The sequence below is a fragment of the Peromyscus eremicus genome, chromosome 1, assembly GCF_949786415.1.
Source record: "Peromyscus eremicus chromosome 1, PerEre_H2_v1, whole genome shotgun sequence".
In the NCBI taxonomy this organism is placed as follows: Eukaryota; Metazoa; Chordata; class Mammalia; order Rodentia; family Cricetidae; genus Peromyscus; species Peromyscus eremicus.
Window position 1 is genome coordinate 55,449,997 of NC_081416.1, and position 24,528 is coordinate 55,474,524.

The following is a 24,528-nucleotide window of genomic DNA, read 5'->3' on the forward strand; positions in this document are numbered from 1 at the left end:
AACCCCAAATCCAGAGAGGAAGGGGATCCACATTGCTACATTCTTCTCTCTACATGCTTGTTGCTAACCGCCAAACCCAGATCGGAGGGATACTAAACCCCGAAGAGGGCAGGGTCCCAGCTACATGTGTGTGGGGGCTCCTGATGTACAGGGATCCTTGTGTTTGGGGACCTTGTCAGTCCCCTCTGTCTGCACCACGCAGCACGGTAACTACGTGGGTTACCGATACCCAAACCACTCCCCCCACCCTTCCCCCTTCGCCACTCCGCCGCATCGAACGTGGCCAGCGGACAAAAGGCCAAGGCTTCAGGGCCCTTCTAAGCAAGCACCACCCACAGCGCCCGGGGGCGGTGAGTTGATGAGGGAGGTGCTGTCCTCAGCTCGTATACTGGCTAGAACCGCCGCCCATCTGAACCCAGGGGCTTGACAATTGGTCGGCGGGGGCGGGGCTTGTGAAGTCCCAATGAATGGGGGGGGAGCCGGAAGCAGGAAGTGAGTTTGCGAACGGAGCAGCTGCAGCAGGTGAGGTGCCGGGCCCTGGTTTCGGGGGTCACGGCGTGTCATCTTCAGGGGATCGGTGCGTGGCCGGGCTGTGCGCGCAAGATCATCCTCTTTCTGTCCACCCTTCAGTGCCTCTTCCAAATCGCTCCCTGCTTTCGGGCCAAGGAGGATTTGCGGGCAGTAAAGAGTTAACACCCCTTTGCGAGCCCCGGCGACTGGGTAGTTGGGGCGGGGCGCGCGATTGGGGAGCACAGAGTCAGGGGCGGGGCGTAGAGAATGTGGTGTGTTGGGAATTCTCTGGGTCCCATCTGGGCTGCAAAGCTTTGGATAAGTTGCTTGTTTTCCAAATGTCAGTGTCTCTATCTGGAAAATGGGTTGTGACCTTGTACGGCTTCCCAGGCGTAGCAACAGAAGAAGGATAATGGAGGGCTGAAGAAAAGGGAGGAGACTGGGGCAGATGCTAGGAAGGAAAAGCATACAAGAACATGAATACTTTTTCGATTTGCTTGTTTTTGACAGGGTTTCATGTACCCCAGACTGGCCTTGGACTCCAACCCAGGGCCTGGTTAGTGTTAGGCAAACACTCTACCAACTGAGTTACATCCCTGCCCTGGGAGTGGCCTCTTCTAACATGCATACCCAGCTGTTGAGCTTGGTGACATCTTCATACTCAGTTTTACAGAGGAGGAAAGAGAGATGCGGGAAAGTGAAGCGGCTGGCTTGGATTTTAGAACTCTCTGATGGAGCAGACTGGAGCAGGGGGTGGATAGGAAGCCGACACCTGCCTTTGTCAGCAGGGATGGGCTGGAGGTGTTGAGTTCTGAACCAAGAGGCTAGGAAGTCTGAGAAGGTGGAGGTGATGGGAGTGGCCTGGCCTGGGAGTCTAACAGTGAGCGTTTATTCTGCTGATTCCTCCTTTGTATGCTTAGAAAAAAAAAAGTCTTGGCATCTTTGAGCCTCAGTTTCCCTGTCTATAATATGAGGTAGTTGGAGTCAGACTTTTAAGTCCAAGAGGCCACAGGCCCAAACTGGCCCACCAAGTATTTGCATCTTTGGATTTCAGCATATCAGGTGAATGGATGCTACTGGATCACCCCTCCTGGGCTTTTGGGTGGAAGAAGTTAGCTCGTGAGAGTTCAGAGACGATGTGAAGATGGTGTGTTCTCTGAAATGACTGTGATGTGTCCTTGCAGGGCCCATGGCAGATACCCAGTACATCCTGCCCAATGACATCGGTGTGTCTAGCCTGGACTGCCGTGAGGCCTTCCGCCTGCTGTCCCCCACAGAGCGCCTCTATGCCCATCACCTGTCTAGGGCTGCTTGGTATGGAGGCCTGGCTGTGCTGCTCCAGACCTCCCCTGAAGCCCCCTACATCTATGCCCTGCTTAGCCGTCTCTTCCGTGCCCAGGACCCTGACCAGCTGCGCCAACATGCCCTGGCTGAGGGCCTTACCGAAGAAGAGTATCAGGTCAGTTCTCACAGGCCAGCCTGGTTTTCTGAGGGGCTTCTAGAAGGGTGTGAAGGACCAGGATCAAAGGGCACAGAGCTCTCTCTTCAGCTAGATAGAGGATTAGACTAAAGGTTGCTAGCTCAAATGCATGTATGCATGCATGCACACACACACACACACACACACACACACACACACCTACCTGTAGCCTCAGACTTCTGATCTGTAGAATAGACATGTAGTCTCCCCTTAGTATTGTGGTGACCTGCTTAGAACAGTGCCCGCTTCAAGATACAGGGAGACAAGTCAGGCTTAGTGGTGCACACCATTAATTCCAGCACTCTAGAGGCTGAGGTGGGAAGATTGTTGTGAGTTTGAGGCCAGCCTAGCCTCCATTGTTCTCGGCAGTCTGCAGTAATTATACAAAGGAATTAGCAGCTGGTATTGAGAGGACAGAAAGGCAGCCTGGGTAGAAATCAGGAAGTTTGAGTTACTCTTCTGCATTGTGAGGAGCGTGGGTAGGATGTTCTACTTGTCCCCTAGTTCTTGTCTGTGGATGTGTTGGCCAGATAACACACAAATTCTTAGTGCATTGCAGCAGTTCAGAAACATACAAAACACAAAAGTCACACATGCACATTGTCTCTCCAGAGGTAGCACTGTGGCCAGTTCTTTTCCGTTCTCTGTCAGTGCATTGGATACGGACACTTGTATGTGCACAGTACATTTATTTAACAAAGATTTATTTAATTTGTGTGTGTGTGTGTGTGTGTGTGTGTGTGTGTGTGTGTGTGTGAGAGAGAGAGAGAGAGAGAGAGAGAGAGAGAGAGAGAGAGAGAGAGAGAGAGAGTGAGTTTTAAATGCCTCAGAAGCAAGAGGCATTGGATCCACCTCACATGGATGCTGGGAACCGAACTCAGGTCCTCTGGGAGAGCTCTTAATTACTCAGTCATCCCTCTAGCCCCCAAACAGGGTCTCATACGGAACTGAAGCTTGTTGACTGACTATAAAGCTCCCAGGATAGCCTGTGTACACACCCACCTTCACAGTGCTGAACTCACATGCGTGCACGGCCATGCCTGACTTTTTTATGTGAGTGCTGGGTATTCAAACTCAGGTCCATCGTGTTCTCAGTGTTCTGTATACTGCCTCTTTTGCAGATCTCTGTGTCCTGGAGAACTTCCAGAGAGTATATATTCATCCGTGTCCTTTTATTGGCTGTGAAGCACTCCCCAGCAGTGTACACTGTAATCAGATTAGTTTTTGTTTTTTAACGTTGGACGTTTGAGACGGTTTCTACTTTTACTTGCAGGCCGTGCCACATGCTCCTCCTTGTATAAGTGTGTGGGCAGGAACTGTTTGTGGAAGTAGAAATGCTGGGTTGAAGGCTCTGCACATTTATAATGAGCTGATTCTGTTAAATTATCTTCTAAGGCCACGTGTGGTGGACACCTTTAGTCTTAACACTGGGGAAGCAGAGGTAGGCAGGTCTCTGTGCGTTCAAGACCAGCCTGATCTACATATTGAACTCTAGACAAGCTAGGGCTGCCTAGTGAGACCCTTTCTCCAAATAAAATGTTTTTTGAAAAATGCATCAACATGTCGTGTTCCCACCAGGAGTGTGTGGACTGGGCCCTGGTTTTCTGTAAGGAAAAGGAAAGGATCAGACTGAGCCAAGGTTATTGTTTCTTCACCTCTTTTGAACTGTGGCTGATGCTTCCTGTCTTTGGGCCTTGGTCTACTGTTTAAAAGAGCAGAACTCTGCGGAAATGCCTGTCAGTGGGAAGTACTACCTAAGTGTCAACTATTTTCTATGGGATTCTTTTGCTCAAAAGTAGCAGAAGCTCAATACAAAGTGGCTCAAAGAAAGCATTATACAAGCTGGAGAGATGGCTCAGAGGTTAAAAGCATGACTGCTCTTCCAGAGATCCTGAGTTCAATTCCCAGCAACCACATGGTGGCTCACACCCATCTGCAATGAGATCTGGCACCCTCTTCTGTGTACATAATAAATAAATAAATTTAAAATAAATAATTTTTTTTTTTTTAAAAAGAAAGCATTATAGCTAGGTGGTGGTGGCATACGTCTTTATCTCTGCACTTGGGAGGCAGAGGTAGGCGGGTCTCTTAGTTTGAGGCCAGCCTGGTCTACAGAGTGAGTTCCAGAACAGCCAGGGCTACCTAATGAGACCCTGTCTCAAAAAAAAAAAAAAAAGGCAAGAGAATTATTAGCTCACATAAACGTAAGGTCCAGGCTAGAAGAGGCTTCAGGTGCCCTTGGATTCAGTTGTTCAATGCTATTGAGATGGGATCTTCATCTCTCAGCGTTCTCTCACCATTCCGGTAATAGAACATGGTGATGTTAGCCAGCTTGACTGCTTATTTAGTTCAGCCTATAGCAAGAGAAGGTCATTCTCTCACTGGCCTAGCAGCTTGCATGCCTACCCTTGGAGCTGTGGGAAGCAGGTTCCTGCTCTCTCCACCCTAGGTGTATTTGGTAGCTGCTGAAACCAGTTTGTCTACATAGTGGGGTCAGGGTGAATTTGATCTGTGACAACAAATTGGGCCAGACTGGGGCCTCCTAGCATCAGGGTTCTGCCCAGAGATTGCCCAGCCTCTTCCACACTGGTATGCCGTGGTGTTCTGGTCTCAGGCTGACATTTTCCTGAAGTCGAAAGGGCGGTGCTTCTCAGGTGTTTGATACTGTGTGGCCTCCACTCCCCAGGCATTCCTGGTCTATGCTGCAGGGGTCTACGCCAACATGGGCAACTATAAGTCCTTCGGTGACACCAAGTTTGTTCCTAACCTGCCCAAGGTGAGTTGGGGAGGGTGGCCAGGAGGCGGAGGTGGGCTGTGGTTGGAGAATGTAGAAGGGACCTTGGTTGGAGTCAAAGGTGCAGACTCAAGCCCTATCCCTGTCAGTGGGACACTGTGACCATGGGTGCCACTCAGTATCCCCAAGGGCTGCAGACACACACATAAAGGAAGAGTACAACCCTCTCAGACTGCTGATCTGAGAGTCAGTCAAGGGCGGGTTGTGTAAATGTGAACTGTTAGATGCCTGCTGGTCACCCCAGGGAATAGGCAGCGCCCATGCACTACTGTTTCTCAGATGTTAACACCTGTACGTGGCCTGGTGATGTTCATGCAGTGTCTGATTGAGCAGGTCCATGGTAGCCTGAGACTCCGCTCTTCTCAGTTTTTGCTGATGCTGCTGTTCTCTGGACTATACTATGAGGTCTTAGGTTCAAGTAGAGGGAGGTACTGGACATTTGAAGGGCATGTGGGCAGGCCAGTGACTTCCTTTTTCCTTGCAGGAAAAGCTTGAACGTGTGATCCTGGGGAGTAAGGCTGCCCAGCAGCAGCCAGAAGTCAGGGACCTCTGGCAGACCTGTGGGGAGCTTATGTTCTCCCTGGAGCCAAAGCTTCGACACCTCGGGCTGGGGAATGAGGTGAGTCCCACCATGCAAGAGCTTGGTAGACTGGAGAGCGTCCTTGAGACTGCTTGGTATGCATGGAAGGGCAACTGATGGGAGGCAGGGGCTCTTCCTCTACTCTCTAGCCAAAGCCACTTGGCACCACAGGCCTGCTTGTCATCTGTAAAATGGGAAGGGAACTGGATGGAATGATTCTAGAATGTTCTTCCAGGTCTGTCCTGCCTTCTGGATATGGGTGCACAAAGAAGGAAGGAAAGAAGAACTAGGAGGAGAAGGGAGTCTAGGAGGGAAGGATGTGGGGGCTCAAGGGTCCCTGCCTCTAGGGATTGCTTGGGCTGCATGGGAAGAGGGGTGGGGCCAAGCTGGAGGAAAGACTGAGTTAGGCATGGCGGCACAAACCTGTAATCCCAGCTCAGGAGGCGGAGTCAGGATGGTTGTGTGAGACCAGTGGGCTGCGTAGTGAGACCCTGTCTCACAGGAGAAAAAACATAAGAAATGTCCAAGATGATAATCTGTTTACAACTCTTCCCCCTGGAAATAGATGGACAGGGTGGAGGTGCTGGGAGGATTTGCAGAGAGCCTAGGAAGGAAGCCATCAGCTGCCGGATGGGGTCCCCCGATCCCCCAGTAACTGCACTCACACCCCTTCCTCACTGTCTCTTCCCCAACAGGGAGTTACCACCTATTTCTCTGGGAATTGTACCATGGAGGATGCTAAGCTGGCCCAGGACTTTCTGGACTCTCAGGTTTGGGAATGGGCAATTTGGGACACTAGTTTGATGGGGCTCCTTGTCCCTGTCCGTTCACCGTGGGCACCTGTTCTTGGGTCCCAGCTTGAACTCAAAAGACATATGGGCATCTTGGGTCCTTGAGGTAGAAAAGACTTAAGGAATCTTTGTGCGTGAGGTAAGCCTGTGCCCGTCAGGGAGACCAAGAAGTTACATGTGTGCCAGGATGCATCCACCCCTGCCATTCCCACACTTCCAAGATGGGGCTCCTGAGGGCCTGTGTTCCTCAGCCACTTGCCAACTCTGCGGCTGTTTCCCAAGTCCATGTCACACAGCTAAGAGCTAGCCGAGGTGCCTCTGTGCCTCACACGGTCAAGCTGATGCTTAGTAAAAGTTACCGCTCACAGGGATGGTGAGTGGTTCAGTGGGTGAAGGTGCTTGCCAGTAAGCCAACGACATGAGTTTGATCTCTGGGAGCTACATAGTCCCTAAGTTATTCTGAGACCTTCACACAAGCACTGTGGCACATGTGTGGACCATATGTGTATATAATATATATAATTTTTTAATTAAAAAATCTGTTTATTTTGTGTGTGTGTGTGCGTCTGAATGTATGTAATGTGTGCCGCCACCTTTATTCAGGAGCCCTTGGCTATCCTAGGGCTGGACTTGGAGATGGTTGTGAGCCAAGCCACCATGTAGGTGCTGGGAACCAAACCTGGGTCTTCTGCAAAAGCAATGCATAAGCTCCTGTAACTCCTGAGCCATCTCTCAGCCCCAGTGTATTAGTTTAGTTTAGTGTTTTGAGGCAGGGTCTCACTCAGTAGACCAGACTGGCCTTGAACACACAGTGATCTGCCTGCTTCTGCCTCCTGGGATTAAAGGCGTGCACTGCTCAGTATTATTATTTTTTTTAAGTTAGCATTTAGTGTGTGGAGCAGTGCATGACAGCCATCCCTGGCCGGCCTGCCTGTCCTCTCCTGGTAGGCTTGGGAAGGTTCCTCAGGGAAGCCCCGGCCTACTTTGCCTCACTGCTGTCCATGGGATGGCCACTCCTCCACCCTCCCCAGTCTCTCTGATCTCCCCATCCCTTAAACCCTGCTCTGGTCTTTTCCAGAACCTCAGTGCATACAACACACGGCTCTTCAAGGTGGTCGACCCGGAAGGGAAGTCCCGCTATGAAGTGCGCCTGGCCTCAGTGCTCAACACAGGTGCGCTCGGGCCCCAGTGTGATGTCAGCCACCTAACAGATGGCTCAGGCAGCAGCCCGGCTCCTCCAGCAGAACGAGTCCTTGGGGCCTGGTTGTCCCTTCATACAGCAAAAGAGTGGCTCTCCACTCGTTTTGGCGTTCGTGAGTGGACAAGGGACAGGGCTCTGATGGGCTCTACCTGGTCTCAAGCCCACCCCAGAGCGAGGTCAGCATCTCCTCAGTCACTCAGAGGGCGAGGCAGCAGTGGGGCTGTTACAGAGCAAGGAGAGTGAATATATTTAGGCCCCTCTGCTGCCCTTTGCTAGTTGTTTTTTACCTGTCCACATCCCCAGCCAGTCCCCAGCCTCCAGCCACGTTCTCCAGCTCCTGATTCGTACATCAAGTCACCAAGGCTTCATACAATTTGTTGCCCACTTCCTGCTCAGAACGACTTCTAGCCTAGTTCATCTTTACCCAGCCAGCTCCTCTCCATCTCACGGCTGGATGTGGATGGCACCTTTTTAGGGACCTTTCCCAGCTCTCCCAGTAGTTTCCTAGTTGGTCTTCTGTGTCTTGACGACGAGCCCTCTGCTAGAAGGGACCATTTGTTTCTGTCATTGTCTTTCCCAGTGCCTAGTGTTTGATAGTACTCGGGTACTCAGTGTGGGAGTGTGGGGTATATAGTGAATGGACATACCATAGGCACTCCAGATAGAGGTAACGTATGAGCCACTGCAGGGTGATGGAAAAGCTTAGGGGACAGCACGAAATCTGTTTTGACTAAAAAAAAGGACACATCAGCTAGAGAGATGGCCCAGCGGTTCAGAGTTCTCCCAGTTCTCCCTGCTCTTCTAGAAGACCTGTGTTTGGTTCCAAGCACCCACATCAGGCCAGCTGTAACTCCAGTGTCAGAGCACCCAACACTCTCTTCCGGCTTTCCTAGGTACCAGGCGTGAATGTGGTGCACATATATATATATATATATATATATATATATATATATATATATATATATATATGCAAGCATTCATCATATACACAAAATAACAACAAATAAATCTTTAAAAAGAAAGCAAAGGGACACAGGTCTGGGAAACAGAAGGAGATCACGATGATGTAGAAACTGGAACATACCAACCACACAGGTTGCAGGGTAGGACGGTGGCCAAGACTGGCTTTGGGACTGGGAATGTGGATCGTGGGAAAAGCACTGGCCTAGCGTGCTCCAGGCCAGGGATTCTATTCCAAGTACTGAAAACTTGCCTTTTCCAGCTTCTAGAAGACTGCCTAGGTGTCTGTTCCTTGTCGTCATCAGCTCCTGTTCCCAGTTACACTCAGCTCTCATGGTTTTTGAGATGTGGCTCTTTTTTTAATTCATTTTTTTCAAAGGTTTATTTCTTCCTATTTTTTCTTTATGTGTATAGTGTGTGTGCCTGTGTGAGTTTCTGTGCACCATGTATGTGCAGGTGCTCGAGAAGGCCAGGAGAGGGTGTCAGGTCCTGTGGTACTGGAGTTACAGATGACCATAATACACCTGATATGGATGTTGGAACTGAACCTGGATCTTCTGCAAGAGCAATATATACTCTTTTTTGTTTGTTTTGTTTTTTTCAAGACAGGGTTTCTCTGTGTAGCCTTGGCTGTCCTAGAACTTGCTCTGTAGACCAGGCTGGCCTTGAACTTACAGAGATCAGCTTGCCTCTGCTTCCTGAGTGATGGGATTAAAGCTGTGTGTCACCACTGTCTTGTCCTGCAAGAGCAATATGTATTTTTTTTTTTTTTTTTTTTTTGGTTTTTTGAGACAGAGTTTCTCTGTGTAGCTTTGCACCTTTCCTGGAACTCACTCTGTAGCCCAGGCTGGCCTTGAACTCACAACAATCGGCCTGCCTCTGCCTCCCAAGTGTTGGGATTAAAGGCATGCACCACCACCGCCTGGCTTGCAATATGTACTCGTATGTACTCGTAACCACTTAGCCATCTCCCTAGTCCCTTTATTATTTTTTAGGACAGAGTCTAACTTTGTAGTTCAGGCTAGTTTGATGGGAATACAGGTGTACACTACTGTGCCCGTCATAACTCTTGGTGTGTGTGTGTGTATGGAGTATTGGGTTTTTGTGGGGGTTATTTTTTGTTTTCTTTTTTTTTTTTTTTTTTTTTTTTTTTGGTTTTTCGAGACAGGGTTTCTCTGTGTAGCTTTGCACCTTTCCTGGAACTCGCTTTGGAGACCAGGCTGGCCTCGAACTCACAGAGATCCGCCTGGCTCTGCCTCCCAAGTGCTGGGATTAAAGGCGTGCGCCACCACTGCCCGGCTATTTTTTGTTTTCTTGAGATAGGGTCTTCTGTAGTCTTTAAGGATACCCTAGACTCACAGTGGACGTGAGAGGCCCTTCGACTCCTCATCTTCCCATGTCTACTTCCAGCTGACGGTGTTGCAGGTGTGCAGTACACACCCTGCTGTTCTGCTGTTTCTTTTCCTTTTAACATTTAGCGTGTGCACACGTGTCCTGGAATAGAAGTCAGAGGACGACCCACAAAGGTTGATTCTGTCCTCTCACCATGCGGAGGACAAACTAGGGATTAAACTCGGGTCATCAGGCTCGATGGTTGGAACCTGTACCCTCTGAGCCGTATCTCCAGGCCCTGTGCTTTTTGAGACAAGGTCTCACTCTAGCTCAGGCTGGTCTCAAACTCAGTGTGATCCTCCTGTCTCCACTTCCCAAACAGGAGGATTACATATGTGCACCTTGCCTAGTTTATGCAATACTAGGTATCAAACCCAGGGCTTTGTGCATGCTACGCAAGCTCTCTGTCAACTGAGCCACATCCCTAGCCCCTAGTGTATGCATGCGTGTTTGAAAAAGAGAAGTTATTCTAATTTCTGTCGGCAATGGGGAGCCTTTGAAGTTCTTAGTGGGCCAGAGTGAAGAGCCTGCTGGGGTGGCCTGGCCTGGCCTTTTCCCTGAGCGTTTCTTCATTCCTTAGACCCTGCTCTCGATTCTGAATTGACTTCCAAGCTAAAGAGCTATGAATTCCAGGGGAGCCATTTCCAAGTCACCCGGGGGGACTATGCTCCCATCCTCCAGAAGGTGGTAGAACACTTGGAGAAAGCCAAGGTAGGGACCTGGCGGGGGGTGGGGGGTGGGGTGGGGCACTTACAACCCTTCTGGGCAGCAAAGGTGGATGGTCCAAGGCTGACCAGAGCTCTTTTACCCCTAGGCGTATGCAGCCAACAGCCACCAGGAACAGATGCTGGCCCAGTACATAGAGAGCTTCACCCAGGGCTCCATTGAGGCCCATAAGAGGGGCTCCCGCTTCTGGATTCAGGACAAAGGCCCCATTGTAGAGAGGTGAGGTGCCAGCCTTTGCTCCCCCTCCATGCCTTCTGCCAGATCTCCTCCATCTCTCCCCTTCTCTCCTCTAGTTACATTGGTTTCATTGAGAGCTACCGTGACCCCTTTGGCTCCCGAGGAGAGTTTGAAGGTAACTTCTCGTGGAGGGGAAGGTTGGGTGGAACTCCCTTTTGTACAGGTCCAAGTTCACACTCCCATTCTCCCTCGAGGGTTCTGTCCTTCCCTCCTAGAAGTAAACAGCAGCCCTGGGGCAGCGGACTTGTGACATCCAGGCCTTGTGTAGCACAAAGTTAACCCACATTGTCTCACTGAGCCATCACATGAGGCTTTTACCATAGTGGTGGCCGAGTCCAGGTACCCTGACTGAGCCATTTGGCTGTTTGGCCTTTTATGCCTGACTTGGCAAGGCTCTAGGTAGACAGATAGACAGACAAACGATTCCTTACTCTGGATTTGCCCGTCTGTTCTGTGATGCCGAGTAGTCAGACCTCTGAGCAGCATGGAGTCTTGTGTGTAGTGACACACTCACCAGCCAGGAGTGGATGTGCCTCTCCCTGGAGACTGATGCAGCCGCCATCCCCAGCTGACGGCAGACTGCCTCGGTCCCCGTCCCACATTGCCGGAGGATTCAGACGGGTCTCTGCCCGCTCTCCTTCTCATTCTGTGTAGAGAGGCTGAATGTTGAGTTGCTAAGCCAGGGACTAGCCTGGCAGTAGAGAGGAAAATGCCAGTGGGACAAGGAGGCTCAGACCTGAGTTCATGGGAACATGAAGGAATTCACATGCCTGCAGCTTTCCTGCCTGGGACCTGGGACCTGAGACCTTGCAGTCCCCTGCAGCCAGCATAGTGCTGCTGCACACAGGAGTGTTCATTGTACGTGGGATGGCTGGAGGAACTGGGTAGGGTGCAGTGGGATCCCAGGGTGCTGCCAAACCATAGCCCCGCCTCCTGGCAGGTTTCGTGGCCATGGTGAACAAAGCCATGAGTGCCAAGTTCGAGCGGCTGGTGGCAAGTGCTGAGCAGCTGCTGAAGGAGCTGCCCTGGCCTCCGGCCTTTGAGAAGGACAAGTTCCTCACCCCTGACTTCACCTCCCTGGACGTCCTCACCTTTGCTGGCTCTGGCATCCCTGCGGGCATCAACATCCCCAACTGTGAGCTTCCTTTGTATCCTCCCAGTTCAAGGAAGTCCCCATATATTCCTCCCCCTCCACACACATTTCTCCCCACAAACTGCCCTTTGCCGCTCACCCTTCTCTCTGCTCCCCCTGACCTCTGCCCTTCCCTGTACCAGCTCTCTTCCTTATCTTCTAGATGATGACCTGAGACAGACTGAAGGCTTTAAGAATGTGTCTCTCGGCAATGTGTTGGCTGTGGCCTATGCCACGAAGCGGGAGAAACTCACGTTCTTGGAGGAAGAGGACAAGGTAAGCACTGGCTGGCTGAGGCTTGGGGCTAGACTACCTGGACCAGCACTGTGGCAAGGTCAGAGTCCAGCTTTGGTCTGGCCTAGCCGCTCTCCTGCTGTTGACCCTTTGTCCCTGAGGGGCTTTCATCTCCGCACAGGGTGCACCGTGGAGGCAGGTCCTCCCCCTGGGTCACTGTGAGTTTGAGTTGGGCCTCTCCGCGTGTGTGGAATGGAGTGAGCTTGGCTTCCAGAAAGCACATTCCCCACATGGGCCTCAGCCTTGCTGAGAGGCCTGGTGTACTATGTGCCCACGGTGAAATGGTGACCAGTGGGGTCTGCGTTTGTCTTGGCAGGACCTGTATATCCGCTGGAAGGGGCCGTCCTTTGACGTACAGGTGGGGCTACACGAGCTGTTGGGCCATGGCAGCGGCAAGCTCTTTGTGCAGGTAAGAAGGGCCAGCAGGGACCTTTTGACCTGTTGCACGCACAGGGAAGCTGTTCCTTTCCAGGGCAGCATGGCTCCCTTCAGGATCTGGAAAAGTACAGGATCCAGGTGCAGAGACAGTGTCACAGCCTTGGCAAGGCAGCGGCAGAGTCTGGCCCTCCCTGGTCTCTGTCTGGGGGCCACCTGAGTCATGCCTTTAAGGGGAGCTTCCCGGCCGGAGCCCAGCAGTCCCCGCTGAACGGTCTTGGAGAGCCCGCTTTACGTATTCAGGCATCCGGGCTCTGGAGCAATTAGGGGGAGGAGGCTCAAGCCAAGTGTTTTCTACTTAAGGGACTGTCTCCCCGGAGCACTTTCCTTTCCCCATTGGTCACAGTGCCTGGAGCCCTTGGCTTGCACTTGGGGAACGTGGAAAGGGCAGACAGTCTTTCCAGCAGGCTAAGGACACTCGTGGGCTCGCAGTGTGGAGCCACATAGCTGAACTATCCCGAGGAGGGTAAGGACTACCAGCGAGAATGGTGTTCTGGGTTGGGCCTGCTCCCATGCCTGGGACTGCCTCTCTAGATGAGGGAGGGCTGGAGCTGGACCTGGTAAGTCAAGAGAATTTGGGAAGCAGCTGAAGAGATAGCAGCCCAGCATGGTGTCTCATCCAGTCTCTACTCAGGCCATGGTCTTAAGTACTTTTCTTCTGGCCGGGCCTCAGTGGACCCATCTGTACAATGGAATTTCTGACGCCATCACATGAACTATTGTGAAGATAAAAGAGGAGGTGAGGCGTAAGCCCTGCACAGTAGGGTTTTAGCAAACGTGTGAGTGTTAGGAGGCAGAGAGGTTGTGCAGCCCGATTCCGTGTGGGGGCTCCTGGTCTCTGAGCCTCCGTTTTCCCACCTGTGATGTGGTGAGGGTGGAGCCTTTCTCCAGGCGGTGGCTGTGAGGAATAAATGTGTGATACATGAAAGACTCCTGGCATGTGGCGGGGGGTGGGGTGGGGTGGTCATGCTGGCAGCATGAGTGTTGGGGCCATGACACATGGGGAGGGCCAAGCTCTTTGGCCTGCCCATCGGCATTCTCCCACACAGCCCGGGTAGTCTGGGTTCACAATTTCAGGTGGTCCCTCCCTTGTCTGGACCCATTTCCCTCTCTGAACAGTGAAGTGAGTGAGTGGTTCCTCTTCTGCTGAGGGATCTGAGGAGGTGGTTGGCATCACAGAGCTCTGAGGGTTGCAGGCATTAGTGTAACGGTGTACTCATGGTTCCTGCCTGCCTGATCCCTTTCCTTGTCTTTCTGAGCCACTTAGATTCTGCCCAGGGACACTGTCCCCTAGCCTACCCCAACATTCATGATCCTTCTTCTACAGGATGAGAAAGGTGCATTCAACTTTGACCAGGATACAGTGACCAACCCAGAGACTGGGGAGCAGGTGAGCAGAGCATCCATGGAGCCAGGCTGCTGGGATGGGGGACACAGGCGGGGCCTGATTCCTGGGTCCTGGGTCATCCTTCTAGATTCAGAGCTGGTACCGGAGTGGAGAGACATGGGATAGCAAATTCAGCACCATTGCCTCCAGCTACGAAGAGTGCCGGGCCGAGAGTGTGGGCCTCTACCTCTGCCTCAACCCCCAAGTGCTGGAGTAGGAACAGTGGGCTGGAGGGGTGGTGGCCGAGTCCCCACACTGGGCAGCTCTGAGGGTGCTGGAGCATAGGGCTAATCGGATCATCCCTGTCTCCCCTCCACCAGGATCTTTGGCTTTGAGGGAGCTGATGCAGAAGATGTCATCTACGTAAACTGGCTCAACATGGTTCGGGCTGGGCTGTTGGCTTTGGAGTTCTACACTCCAGAGGCGGCCAACTGGCGACAGGTGAGATGGGAGGAGCCACCTTCAGGATAGAGAGGGAGCTTGCATGTGGCCACTGTGAGGATTCTGGGTGCAGGGATGGGACAGGTGCACTTCCTAAGGCAGAAACTCCAACCCCAGACTCTACTGTTGGTGGGACAACCCCACCCACTGCATCACTGCTAGAAAAAGAGTCAGGGTCCAAATTCACGCACTTCCTTCTTAGCCATTTGGGGGGGAGGTTGTTTTGTTTTTTGGTTTTTTTGTTTTTGTTTTTGTTTGGTTGTTTTGTGTTTTTCAAGACAGGGTTTCCCTGTGTAGCCCTGGCTGTCCTGGAACTCTCTCTGTAGGGCAGACTGGCCTTGAACTCAGAGATCCGCCTGCCTCTGCCTCCAGAGTGCTGAGATTAAAAGCATGTGCCACTACACCTGACCAACATGTAGTTTGAAACTATGGTAATCAACAGTGATTTAATTTTTTTTTTAATTTATTATTTGTGTGTGTAGAGTTAGTTCTCTCCTTCCAGTTTATGAGTCCTGGGAGTCAAACTCAAGTTGTCAGGCTTGTATGACAAGTGGGTACTCATCAAGCCAGTTTGCTGCCCCCCCCCCTTTTTTTTTTAAGCAAAATCAAGTAAATACAGTTTGAGGAGGCGGTACATGCCATCAAAGGGTCTGCACTATAAGACCTTGCAGCTACTGGGGGAATCGGAGACAGGAGTTTCACCTGAACTCAGAAGTTCCTGAGAAGCCTGGGCAACATAGCAAGACCCCATCACAAAAGAGAAAAGAGGGCTGGAGAGATGGCTCAGTGATTAAGGGCACTGGCTGCTCTTTCAGAGGGCCCAGGTTCAATTCCCAGCACTCACTTGACAGCTAACAATTGCCTATAACTCCAGTTCCAAGGAATCCAACCTTTTTCCTGGATTCCACAGACACTGCATATATGTGGTACACATACATGTAAGCAAAACACCCATGCATATAAAATAAAAATGAAACAAGTTTTTGAAAAACTAAAGAGAGAAAGACAAAGAAAATCGTGTGTGTGCGCATACATACACAGATAAAAGGAAATACATTTTAGAGTCTGGACTGAGGTCTGACCCTGACTGTTCCTTCAGCCACTGTGTGACTTTGGCCAGTCACTTCTTCACTTCTGGGCCTCAATGTTTTGTCATATGTAAAAGAGGGGATAATGATGCCTGTTTGTTTCCATTGCTGAACATGAAGAAGACTGGGAAGGAGCCGGCCGATGGTGGTGCTCACATTTAATCCCAGCACTAGGGAGGCAGAGGCAGGTGGATCTCTGTGAGTTCAAAGACAGCCTGGTGTACAGATCAAGGACAGCTAAGGCTACACAGGGAAATTCTGTCTCGAACAAAACAAAAACAAAAGAGATTGGGAAAGAGAGTCCTCAGTGTCTTGATAGTGAGGGGACCCCAGGAGTCGCTGCTGTCTGGAGCATCAAGAGCTGTGGCACGTGATGAGGGGGTGTAGAGCACCAGGCCCTGCTTACACAGCCTGCCCCAGTGAACAGACTGGGGAGAAGAAAGGAAGGATTGGGGGAGGGGAAGCAGAAGGAGGGAGTAAATGAACGGTGACAGCTGACAGCATGGTGAACACATTAACAAGCTTTGCCTCAAGCACTGAGTAGGCTACACATGACCTCTTTCCCTGGCCTTGATAGGCCCACATGCAGGCCCGGTTTGTGATCCTGAGGGTTTTGCTGGAGGCTGGCGAAGGACTTGTTACCGTCACTCCCACCACAGGCTCTGATGGGCGCCCAGATGCCCGTGTCCACTTGGACCGCAGCAAGATCCGGTCAGTGGGCAGACCTGCCTTGGAGCGGTTCCTACGCAGACTCCAGGTAAGTGGAGGTCTCACCTTGACCCCCTCCAGCCTCATCTCTGGCCCTCCCTCATTCCCTCATTCTGTCAGCACCGCTTAACCTCCTGGCCGGTCCCTTCATCCAGCACGTCTCTAGTGACTGAGAATAAGCGATGAGTAGTTTCTCACATGCTCATAAAGGAATGCAGACATTCATCCATGAATGCAAAAGATGCCATGGCAAAGAGCTGTATGGGTGTGATGGTGAGCGAGATTGGGAAGGAACGGCCGATGCTTGTAGAGCCGGAAGAGGGTGTTGATTTCCCTGGACCTGGAGTTGTAGACAGTTGTGAGCAGTTGGCTTTTTATACTTTTGACAATTTTGGGGGCCCGCCACCCAGCTCCCAAATAAATATAAAACACATGGAGGCTTATTCTTACTTATAAATGCCTGGCCTTGGCTTGGCTTATTTTTAGCCAGCTTTTCTTTTTTTTTTTTTTTTTGGTTTTTCGAGGCAGGGTTTCTCTGTGTAGCTTTGCACCTTTCCTGGAACTCACTTGGTAGCCCAGGCTAGCCTCGAACTCACAGAGATCCACCTGGCTCTGCCTCCCGAGTGCTGGGATTAAAGGCGTGCGCCACCACCACCCGGCCAGCTTTTCTTAACTTGAATTATTCCATCTATCTTTTGCCTCTGGGCTTTTATCTTTATCCTGTATACCTTTCTTTACTTCTTACTCTGTGGCTCACTGTGTAGCTGGATGGCTGGCCCCTGGAGTCTTCCTCCTTCTCTCACTCCTAGATCTCTCTCTCCAGATTTCTCCTCCTATTTATTCTCTGCCTGGCAGCCCCACCAATCCTTTCTCCTGCCTAGCTATTGGCCATTTAGCTCTATTAGCCTATCAGATGTTCTAGACAGGCAAAGTAACACAGCTTTACAAAGTTAAACAAATGCAACATAAAAGAATGCAACTCATCTTTGCAGCATTAAACAAATGTTCGACAGCATAAACAAATGTAACACACCTTAAAATAATATTCTATAACAATTATGAGCCAGCATGTGGGTGCTGGGAATCAAACCCAGGTCCATCTGGAAGAATAGCCAAGTGCTCTAAACCACGGAGCCATTTCTCCAGCCCCTGAGGAACCTATATTTGTAGTATGGTACTTTCTACTAGAACAGGGACATATTGAGTGTTTTCAGCACTACATATATTATAAATCATAAAGTTATGATTCTTTGAATTAGGATCAAAGTATCTCTGTGATTGTATGCCTGTCTGTTTCCAGGAAGGCTCTAAAGAGTCTTTCCATAAAACGTGGGAGTTTGGGGTGATTTTTGTTTTTAAAAATGTGTGTGTGTGTGTGTGTGTAAGAGGCAGGCAGATCTCTGTGAGTTTCAGGCCAGCCTGGTCTACAGAATGAGTTGTTCCAGGATATCCAAGGCTACACAGAGAAACCCTGTCTTGTGTGTGTGTGATATTGAGGAGTTGTGCATGTGCTACAGTGTGTGTCTAGAGGTCAAAGATAATTTGTGAAGTTGATTCTCTCTTGCATTTATGCAGATTTTGGGAATCAAACTCAGGTCATCAGGCTTGTGTGATGATTGTGTTTAACTGCTGGGCTATCGCACCTGCCCTGTCGATTTTTGTTTTTCCGTTTTCATTTATTTATTTATTTATCTATCTATTTATTTATTAGATTTTTTGGGGACCAGGTCAGACATGTATATCCCTGGGAGGCCTAGAACTCCCTATGTAGACCAGGCTAGCCTTGAACTTGTGTCATCCTTCTGCTTCTGCCTCCTAAGTGCTGAGATTATAAGTGCACACTACCACAACCAGCTAAAGCACATGCTTGTAAAGTTAAATAAAATTAAATTAGGGACTGGAGGTAGAGTGTATACTTAAAATATATGTGAGACCCTGGGTTTCATTCCTTCACTACCAAAAAGTAAATAAGGATAAAAGCCACTAGATGAAAAATGTGTCTTCGGTGGGTTCTGGGGTAGAAGGGGCATAGTTGGCAAAGCTAAGGAGACCTAGGTGAGGGCAGGAATTTAGTTAGTGGTAACGGGCCAGTTATGAAGGTGTTGAGGTGAGAAAGCCGTGCTGACAGCCTCTGGGAGCTCACTGTACCGGCTTTAAACTTTTCAATAAATTGAAGATTTTTGCTGCTAATGGCAAAAAGAAGGAGCTGTTCCCAGAGCATTAGCTGTAGGAATCAAGGAGGCTGAGGCAGTAGGTTGTTGTTTGAATCTTAGATGGTCTTTTAATAAAAAGAAATACTCAGAGCCAGATATTGGGGTGAAAGCTGACAGATCAGAGAAGCAGAGGAAGCCACAGCCAACCTCACCTTGCCAACTCCTCAGCCAATCCTGTTGCCTCAGACTGAAAGCCTCTGAGTCCTTACAGGAAAGGGTCTCAGCTGAACTGCCTTAGTTCCTGTTTCCTCACCCCTTATATACCTTTCTCCGGATACTAGGATTAAAGGTGTGTGCCACCACTGTCTGGCCTCTATGTTTAATCTAGTGGCTGGCTCTGTCCTCTGATTCCCCCAGGCAAGTTTAGTAGGGTACACAGTATATCACTACAGTAGGTCCTTTTTCTGTTTTGTTTTGTTTTTTTAAAGCAGGGTCTCACTATGTAGCCCTGGCTGGCCTGCAACTCTCTGTAGACCAGGCTGCCCTCAAACGCACAGAGACTGACCTGCTTCTTTCTCCCTAGTGCTGGGATAGAGATGTTGCCACCATGAGTGACCCAGTTGAGTCCTGTACAGGGGACTGTTGCAGCATCATGTTCAGTGTCCTCAGCAGTGTCCAGAAACAGAGTATGAAGTCATCTTTGATGCAGCTGTGTATTGTGTCAGCCATGTTTTTTTCCTACTGCTATTAACAAAGGTTAGGTGTGTGCCTTTATCTGTGACTTCTTGGGAGCTCTAGCAACAGTGGGCTCCATTCCTATGTGACTAGCTGGCTGGAACTGAGTAGTAGTCCCACATTCAGACATGGCATGGACTGTTCATTTTTCCCGGGGACTTCCTGCTTCTTGTTATTCCTGTAGTCCAATTTCTGTATCCACCAGTTCCACATCCATAACATCCATAAATTCAACCAACTACACACATGCAAAAATATTCAGGAGAATCATCTCATACGTACTGGACATCTACAATATTTTTCTTGTCATTCCCTAAACAGTATGGAATAAGAACTAATTACATATACATAGCATTCTGCTGTCTTGGGTATGATAGTACTGTAACAGGCTGGGCTAGAGGGCATTTTGGTAGAGTGCTTGCCTAGTATACATGAAGCCCTGGGTCCCATCTTCAGAACTATAAAAGTATTGACTCGGACCTGTGATCCCAGCAGTCAGGGGTAGAGGCTGAAAGATCAGGAATTTAGGGTCATCCTTCACTACATGGTGAGTTTGAGACCAACCTGGGTGGACTATGTAGGCTCTGTCTCAAAAAAAAAAAAAAAGTAGGGCTGAAGAGATGGCTCAGAGGGGAAATAGGCTTGCTGCACAAGTGTAAGGACCTGAGTTCCAATCCCCAGAACCTATGTGAAAAGCCAGGCCTGGTTACATAAACCTGTAACCCCAGCACTGTGAGGGGCAGAGACAGGAGGACCGCTGGGCTTGCTGGCTGCCAGCCCAGCTCCAAGTTTAGTGAGAGACCCCATTTCAAGGGAATGGGTGGAGAGAGAGCGAGCAGGTTGCACAATGTCTTTCTCTGGCTTCCTCTGCACACACCAAACACACATGTATATACACTAAACATACACAGAAATCTTTAAGATTTGTAAGAAGTCTAAATGTGATTTAAAATGTACCGTACCAGAAGATGTGTGGAAGTTATACATATATAGCACACCATTTTGGATCAGGGCCTTGAACATTCAGATTCTGTTATCCACCAATGGTACTAGGACCCATTCCCAGGAGACTGTACCTGCCTGAATCACTCCTGATACCACTGGCTCCTCTGGCATCCGTGTTACTAACTCTCCAGTTTGAGCTTCTCAGGTCTGGCTTGTTGGCTTGATGAACATACATTACCAAGAAGTGAGAGAGGTGATCTGAGTCACCCTCCAGGGCCCACGTTGTGGAAGGAGAGAACAGACCCCCACCAGTTGTACATACACAGATTTCGTGTGCACACCAAGTAAACATAAAAATACATTTTGATAAAGAACTAAATAGATTTCCTTGAAATAAACTAGATACCAATGAGATGAACAAAGGAAGGCTCATAGGAAGGACAGATTGTAGATCTAACCGAAGATAAGAAGAAAAAAAATGGAGTAGAAAAAATGTTGGGGGGCAAGATTAAGAATGAAACTTTGAACTTGAGGCTCACTAGGCAAGTACTGTGCCATGGGGCTCTGTCTGAAACTGACTAAGACAAAGGTTAAAAGGGAAGTTAAGCAGTATCCACGAGTGAGACAGTCTAATATAATGGAAGCTTGAGCTTGGGGAGAGACAGTGAGAAGCCAGTGCAGGAGTAGAGCCTATGCTGGTGGAAGGGAAGGGTGCCTCGTGTGGGCCTTAATTCTGTTCACAAAGGGGGAGCCCGGATGCTCTTAACAGCCCCACCTCTTCCTTTATTTTTCATTTAAATTAATTTGGGGTGTGTGTGTGTATGAGTGTGGTGTGTGTGTGGCATATGCACGTGTGTGTCCTGCTCCATCACACTTGCCATGTCTCCTTGAAACAGGGTCCCTCACTGAACCTGGAGCAAGGCTGGCAGCCTGCAAGACCCAGGGACACTCCTGTTTCCCCTCCCCCAGCCCTGGGATGATGGGCCGTGTGTCACTGCCCAGCTTTTTCACGTGGGTGCTGGAGATTTGAACTCATGCTTCTCGTTCTTACCCACTGAGCCATCTCTTCAGCCCCAAAGCCAAACCTCTTAATATACACCAGCCCTCTAAAAATTAGCTATCGGACATTCTGCCACATACCTTTAATCTCACCTGAAGAAGCCAGAAGCAGTTCTGTTGTGAAGCCTGGTTTACATATTGAGATTCCATCTTTAAAAAGCAGGGCGGGAATAGCCATCTAGGATGTTTATTCTAGGATGTTGGTTTTGTTTTGTTGTTTTTTTGGTGGGTTTTTTGTTTTGTTTTGTTTTTGTTTTTTTTTTGTTTTTTCGAGACAGGGTTTCTCTGTGTAGCTTTGGAGCCTATCCTGGAACTCTGTAGACCAGGCTGGCCTCGAACTCACAGAGATCCGCCTGGCTCTGCCTCCCGAGTACTGGGATCAAAGGCATGCGCCACCACGCCCAGCCTGTTTGTTTGTTTTTGAGACAGTTGGGGATTTTTAGCTCAGTGGTAGAGCACTTACCTAGTAAGCTCAAGGCCCTGGGTTCGTCCTCAGCTCCAAAAAAAAAAAAAAAAAAAAAAGAGAGAGACAGTCTTACATAGCTCAGGCTGTACTCCCTATGTTGCCCAGGATGACCTTGAACTCTTGATCTTCCTGTCCCCACCTTCCAAGTTCTGGGTTTGTAGTTGTATGCCATATACCCAGCTAGCTCATTAAATTTTAGCACTGAAATTTTATAGAAGACAAATCATAGTACATCCTATCCAGAGCTAGGGGCAACTGGCCATGATCCCTGGCAGAGTCTTGTGGATGCAAGGTGAGTACCCATCCTAGGCACTTAATTCTCCTTACAGGTGCTGAAGTCCACAGGGGATGTGGTTGCTGGGCGGGCCCTGTACGAGGGGTATGCAGCAGTCACTGATGCACCCCCAGAGTGCTTCCTCACCCTCAGGGACACAGTACTGCTGCGCAAGGAATCCCGGAAGCTTATTGTTCAGCCCAACACTCACCTGGAAGGTAATGGATATTGCACCCATTTGATGGAGCTACCTGGGGTCTTTCCAGAGATCAGAGGCTGCACTTGGTTCAGGGAGGGCTTCTCTCTGCTGTGTTCTTTCTGACGGACCTCAGGCCCAGAACCTTGGCATTTTCCTTCTCACACACATGGACACTGGTTGTCAGGCAGCAGCAAGAGGTCTCAGGAAGGCCAACAGAATAGGAGCTTGTGGGGGCCAGACCAAGGCCTAGAGGATCTGGAAGGTCCTAGCAAGGAGGTAAAGTCAGGCAATGAGCTGGGACTGCACGGGCCAAGTAGGGCCTTCGAGAATTTGAATCAACAGCATTCAGGATAGAGATGTCCTCGGCCGTGCCCCCCCCTTCTCAAGTAACATTTCCATTTCTAGAATCCCTGATCCTGCCTGCATGGTGCTGGTGCCCTGTGTGCCCTTCTACCTCTCCAGTGCACCAATCCACTCTACTCGATAGCCTTTGTACATGCTGTTCCCTTGGCTTGGCATGATGTCCCTCCAGTCTGTCCTGTCTGGTTCTTCTTGTTGATCAGGTCCTTGTTAAATGGCACCTTCCTGAGACATGCTGTCTCCAGCCCCTCAACACGAAGTAACCCCTTCAGTCTCTTATCTCTCCAGGGGAGGCCACTGAGGGAATGGGATCCAGCCATCCCCTGAGGCGGTTCAGAGCGCATTAGGAATGAGAACACTCGGAGATGTTAATCACACAGGGAAATGTTAATGAATGTTTTAAGGATACTAACAGTGCTCTGAACCCTTGGATAAAGAGCCCATCTATATCTTTAGAGTATCCAGGAGAGTTCTTGGGAGGAAGTGGTGATGCTTAAACCATACCTGAGGAACAGGTTGGATTTTTCAAAGGTAGTGGTGAGTTGGAGTATGACCTATGGTAGAGCGTTCACCCAACATGTAATAGGCCCTGGGTTCTACCCCAGCACTTTGGTAGTTGGTAGCAGTGGTGATGGTGGTGGTGGAGGACTTGCAGGTCCCAGGTACTGGGTGAAAACTTTTCACGATATGCTGGGATTGTAGCGAGTGTTTTGCTTGCATGTATGTATGTGTACCATGTGCATACAGTACCCTTGGGGGCCACAAGAGGGCATTGGATCCCCTGGGACTAAGTGGTTGTGAGTCACCTTGTGGGTACTGGAGGCCAAGCTGAGAGCAGCCTGGGTCCTCTGCAAGAGCAAGAAGTACTCAATCCCTGAGCGCTCTCTCTCTCTCTCTCTCTCTCTCTCTCTCTCTCTCTCTCTCTCTCTCTCTCTCTCTCTCCAGCTCCCTGACATAGCACAACATATTAGTCATTTTTGTTAGTGATTGCTAGGGTTTGGTTGGTTTTGTTGAGACTAGAATTATCTAGACTAGCCTTAAAATTAATGATCTTCCTTTCCTCAGCCCCTTGAGTGCTGGGCTATGGTGTGTACTACCATGCCAGACTTAACTCTTGACTTAAGGGAAGGATGAAAGCTGGTAGCAGTTCATTCAAGTCTGCTCCTGTAATTCTGCCTTCCTCACAGGTTATTCTAATGACTAAATGAGATAACTAGCCTAAAGGTTGAAGAGTTTGTGCCACAGAGCTCAGTCAGCAGCACTCCCTGCTCCTATGACTGCTATTATGACTCCTCTTCCCTCGTCACGTCTTTCCGTACTGATGTTTTCTCTCCATCTCCTCGCAGGCTCAGAAGTACAGCTTGTAGAGTATGAGGCCTCAGCTGCTGGTCTCATCCGATCCTTCTGTGAGCGTTTTCCAGAAGATGGGCCTGAGTTGGAGGAGATCCTTACCCAGCTGGCCACTGCAGATGCCCAGTTCTGGAGGGACCAGATCAAGGAGGCCCCAGCTGGCCAGGCTTGAGAAGATTGTGTGATCCCTTCCCCCACTCCATCAAACCAGGGCTGTCAGTGGCCCAGAGCTGTGTGTGTGAGATTAGGAGTTGGGGGAGGGGCAGGAGCTCGGACTCTGGTGCTACCTCAGCTGAGGGTGGTGATACTAACCCTTCCATTTGTCAGCACTTTCTGGTTTACCAAGTACTTCCTCAGTTCCTCGATCTGCACTGCCATCTTTGGAAGGAGCGCCACAGGCTGCCTAGTCGGGTTTCCCACGTGGGGAAGTGGCAGTTCTGAGAAGTGACTGGTCTAAATCCTGCAGGTGGCATGTGACAGAGCCAGGGCTCAAAGCATTCTCACCAAATCCAGCGCTCTTCATGTTTTACTTTTATAACCAGAAAAATAAATACCACAAACAACCGTCCTTGCAGTGTGTGTGATTCTTCCTGTCGGGGTTCAGAGCCTGGGGAGGGCACAGTACCTCGCTTTTGGCTTGCAGTCCACAATAGGATTTTGATGTCGTATCTAAATAAAGCACAAAGGCACAGTGTGAGTGCTGCAGCTCTCCTTTGTGACATATTTTTTTAAGGTTTATTTTTATGTGTGCATTTTCTCACTGTGTGTTGGTACCAGCAGAAGCTGGAAGACGGCATCAGATCCCCGAGAACTATAGACTTATAGAATTGT

The 24,528-nt window shown here is 49.8% G+C and overlaps 1 protein-coding gene across 1 annotated transcript; it reads left to right on the forward strand.

Moving 5' to 3' along the window:
* The first annotated feature begins 475 nt into the window (after nt 1–475).
* Dpp3 (dipeptidyl peptidase 3) lies at nt 476–24,261 on the forward strand. Its single transcript, XM_059263077.1, has 18 exons — nt 476–522; nt 1,695–1,969; nt 4,677–4,766; nt 5,269–5,403; nt 6,060–6,134; nt 7,234–7,327; nt 10,289–10,419; nt 10,523–10,653; nt 10,728–10,786; nt 11,612–11,806; nt 11,967–12,079; nt 12,414–12,506; nt 13,860–13,922; nt 14,008–14,132; nt 14,240–14,360; nt 16,026–16,205; nt 21,844–22,006; nt 23,694–24,261. Exons 2-18 carry the CDS (start codon nt 1,700–1,702, stop codon nt 23,867–23,869), a joined length of 2,214 nt encoding a protein of 737 aa, XP_059119060.1. The 5' UTR covers nt 476–522; nt 1,695–1,699; the 3' UTR covers nt 23,870–24,261.
* The last annotated feature ends 267 nt before the right edge of the window (nt 24,262–24,528 follow it).

Excerpts from the sequence above, each read along its gene's own strand:
- Dpp3 (XM_059263077.1), top strand. The coding sequence starts at position 1,700 with ATGGCAGATACCCAGTACATCCTGCCCAATGACATCGGTGTGTCTAGC. Across the intron at positions 4,767-5,268 it reads TTGTTCCTAACCTGCCCAAG|GAAAAGCTTGAACGTGTGAT; the intron begins GTGAGTTGGGGA and ends TTTTCCTTGCAG. Across the intron at positions 5,404-6,059 it reads ACCTCGGGCTGGGGAATGAG|GGAGTTACCACCTATTTCTC; the intron begins GTGAGTCCCACC and ends CTTCCCCAACAG.